The sequence below is a fragment of the Chrysemys picta genome, chromosome 13 (genome assembly GCF_011386835.1).
Source record: "Chrysemys picta bellii isolate R12L10 chromosome 13, ASM1138683v2, whole genome shotgun sequence".
In the NCBI taxonomy this organism is placed as follows: Eukaryota; Metazoa; Chordata; order Testudines; family Emydidae; genus Chrysemys; species Chrysemys picta.
The window spans coordinates 15,775,036-15,778,472 of NC_088803.1; the positions used below are offsets into that span (position 1 = coordinate 15,775,036).

General features: G+C 42.7%; 1 protein-coding gene across 1 annotated transcript; it reads left to right on the plus strand.

Moving 5' to 3' along the window:
* Positions 1 to 1,740: 1,740 nt before the first annotated feature.
* LOC112060462 (olfactory receptor 2G3) lies at positions 1,741 to 2,709 on the plus strand. Its single transcript, XM_024110910.2, has one exon. The coding sequence runs from the start codon at positions 1,741 to 1,743 to the stop codon at positions 2,707 to 2,709; it is 969 nt and encodes a 322-aa protein (XP_023966678.2).
* The last annotated feature ends 728 nt before the right edge of the window (positions 2,710 to 3,437 follow it).

A 3,437-nucleotide genomic window follows, 5' to 3' on the forward strand; every position in this document is an offset into this window, starting at 1 on the left:
CGCTTCACACTTGGTATGTCCAGGTAAGCTTCCTAACTGCATTTCTATAGCACCTTCAAAACAAGGGCATGGATGTGGTTTGTGAATATGAGATGGACGAGGTGGGTGAGGTAATAACTTTCATTGGACCAACTTCTGTTGGTGAGAGAGACAAGCTTTTGAGCCACACAGAGCTATTCTTTAGGTCTGGGATAGACAGTGCTTAATTTGTAATGAAAGAGGTGCCAGGGCTCAAGCAATTAGGTACAGGGTTCAAGTAATTTTTTTTTACATTCATAACTGATGTGGCAAGCCCAGAGTTTCTGGGTGTAATGGGATCCCTGCCCCGGGGTGCAACCTGGAACTGGGGTATCCCTGAACCCTCTGTCTCACCAACCTGGACTCTTCTCTTACACTGTGCTTCTGTGACAAGCTGCAGACCACTCCCAGTCCTCCACTCACACAAACCTTTACACAGGCAGGGACACACCCAGCTGCAGTTACATGAAGGCTTCTCCCCAGCTTCACAGCCTATGGCCCAAGAGAGTACCATCTCTTCTGGTCAAAAGCTAGACCAGTATAAGATTATTACCCAGTCCACCCTCCCTCAAAGTGGAGAGGACAATGCACCAGGTGATAGGGTGTTTTTGTCTTTTATCATTTTCCTGTGTGAGTTCATTCAAAAGCATAGTGATTGTCTGGTTTCACCCACATGGTTGTTATTGGGACATTTAGCGTATTGGATGAGATACACCACATGTTGTGATAGGCATGTGGGGTGTTGATCATGGTAGCAGTGGAGATAAGTCAGCAGGTTTTGCCTTTGTTGTTCTGGCAGGTTTGAGGTGGTGTGTTCTGGTCTATAGTAAGCTCAGAGTTTCAGAATTCATGGGCACCATCTTTTCTCCCCAGTGCCTTTCTGTTTCCTGGATTTTCATCCTCCAATCATTACGGCGTGCAGAGGGTCCCACCACAGTTAGGGTTGCACATCAAGCCTGGTTTTGCCCCTTCCTAAAATCCACCACCAGAAGAGCTGTATTTTGTTACTGCTACATAATTAACATCAGGAATTCTCATCTGAAACAGAAAAGGCATTGCAAATCCCTCAGCATGTCATCCTCATCACTGTCATTAACTGAACTACGAAAGGATTGACTCCACTTCATAATTTATAACATAAACTGATCACTTGTGAGAGGTTGCAAATAATGATTCCCTTTCCTATAGCACACTAAGATGCTGAATATGCCAAGATGTATTATTAGATTAATTTCCATGAATTCTAACAGAAGATCAGCATCTAAGGATACTAGATTCAATTGAAAATCTCAGTCCAAGATTTTAGTTCATGTATTTATTGATTTGGATTCTAACTGAAACATGACAAGATTTTGGCCATGGCCAGAAGTGGAATTCTGCATTTAAGCATCATTTAAGCAGTATGTCAATAGATGGGCTATGATAGGAGGTAAAGAAGTGGGCAGATCTGTCCTATCAGTACCACAGAAAAGGCTGCTCTTAGAGTTCTCAGTAATTTGATGTGACAGAGGGTGGTCTACCTGGATACTCACGTTGTGTTCTCAGACTGAGATTCCTGACACATTGTCTGAAGTCTACATTTAGCTTTAAAATTTCATCTGGTAACCAGGAAAGGGAGAGGAGCTTTTGAATATTTATAGAATGAATTTGCAACACTTGATTAACTTTCAGCTCTATTTTCTTACAGTTTGATTGCACCATTTATTATCCTAGACTCAACCAATGGCAGACATGGACTGGGGAAACCAAACGGCCTTCATGGAATTCATCCTCCTGGGATTTGGGGATCTCCCTGACCTGCAAATTCTTCTCTTCCTGCTCTTCCTAATGATCTACCTCACAACAGTGGCTGGGAACAGCCTTATCATTGCGCTAATTGTGACTGATCAGCAACTGCACACCCCTATGTATTTCTTCCTGGGGAACTTGTCCTGCTTGGAAATCTGCTACACCTCCACCATCCTGCCCAAGATGCTGGCCAGTCTCCTGACTGGGGACAAAACCATCTCAGTCAATGGCTGCATGACACAACTGTATTTCTTTGCAGTTCTGGCAGGTACAGAATGTTATCTGCTAGCAGTGATGTCTTATGATCGGTATTTAGCGATATGTAAACCCCTGCACTATTCAACTCTTATGAATACCAGGTTTTGCCTCCAGTTGGCTACTGGCACATGGTTAAATGGTTTTTTGGCTATTACCATCTTTATTTTATTCATGTCACAGTTCACATTCTGTGGCCTGAAGGAAATTGACCATTTCTTTTGTGATCCCATATCACTGATAAAACTGTCCTGCGGAGACACAGGCCTGATCATATTGTTGGATTTCATATTAGCCTGTCTATTCACCTTGCCTCCATTTCTTCTAACCCTGATGTCCTACATGTGTATCCTCACTGCCATTCCGAGAATCTCTTCCACCACCGGGAGGCAAAAGGCATTTTCCACCTGTTCCTCCCACCTCACTGTAGTGACAATTTTCTATGGAACAATAATGATTGTGTACATGCTACCGACACTCGATACACTGAGAGCCCTAAAGAAAGTGCTCTCACTTTGCTACACAGTCCTGACTCCCCTGGTAAACCCCCTCATCTACAGCCTGAGAAACAGAGAGGTCAGGGAAGCCTTGCGTAAAGCAGTCAGTAAATGTGGCTTTCACAAAAAAATTGCAGGGAGTCCTAGATAATAAATGAAGCTGAGGATTTCAAAGCTGTCTTGGTGATTTAGACAAAGAGCCCCCATTGAAATTAAGTTTAAAAACTCCCATTGAATATCTTTACACTGATGTGAAAAACAAATGGAGATAATGTGCACGGAGTTACTGAGGCAGACTGTTTATGGTCCCACATTGTGTCGATGTAACACAACAAATAGGAATATGAGGTTGTGGACAGTTCTATCAATTTATCATGTCCAGCACTGATACATATAGGATGATCGTATTTCTCTCTGGTTTGTCTAAATATTCACTCTGGGTCAGGAGTGTGTCGAGCATCTGAAAATGCCGAAAAATGCCATGTTGCATAAGGCACAAACACCACTAAATATCAAAGCAAATCCCTGTGTACATCCTCTGTCACTCATTGTTTCTCTGTGTTAGACAATAAAATCTGATAATCCAATTCCAATAGCCTAGTACTTCCAAAGACCCGTGGGTGACAGTATCATAAAGTTTGCTAGTTCAGATAGTTTCTTATGCCCCCAAGGACAGAATGGAGAATCCAGCCAGAGCTCAGGTCAGTGTTGACCGTCTAAGTGGAAGGAGCAGGGAGGAAGGTGGCCATAACCATGTTCCTGTCATGCAGTTTTTAACTAGGCCCTGGTCAGAGTGGAGAAAAAATTGTCACCAAGTGTTTATCTCCATAAAAATCTGGTTTTGAAGTTTAAAAAAATAAACATTTGGGGAATGAAAAT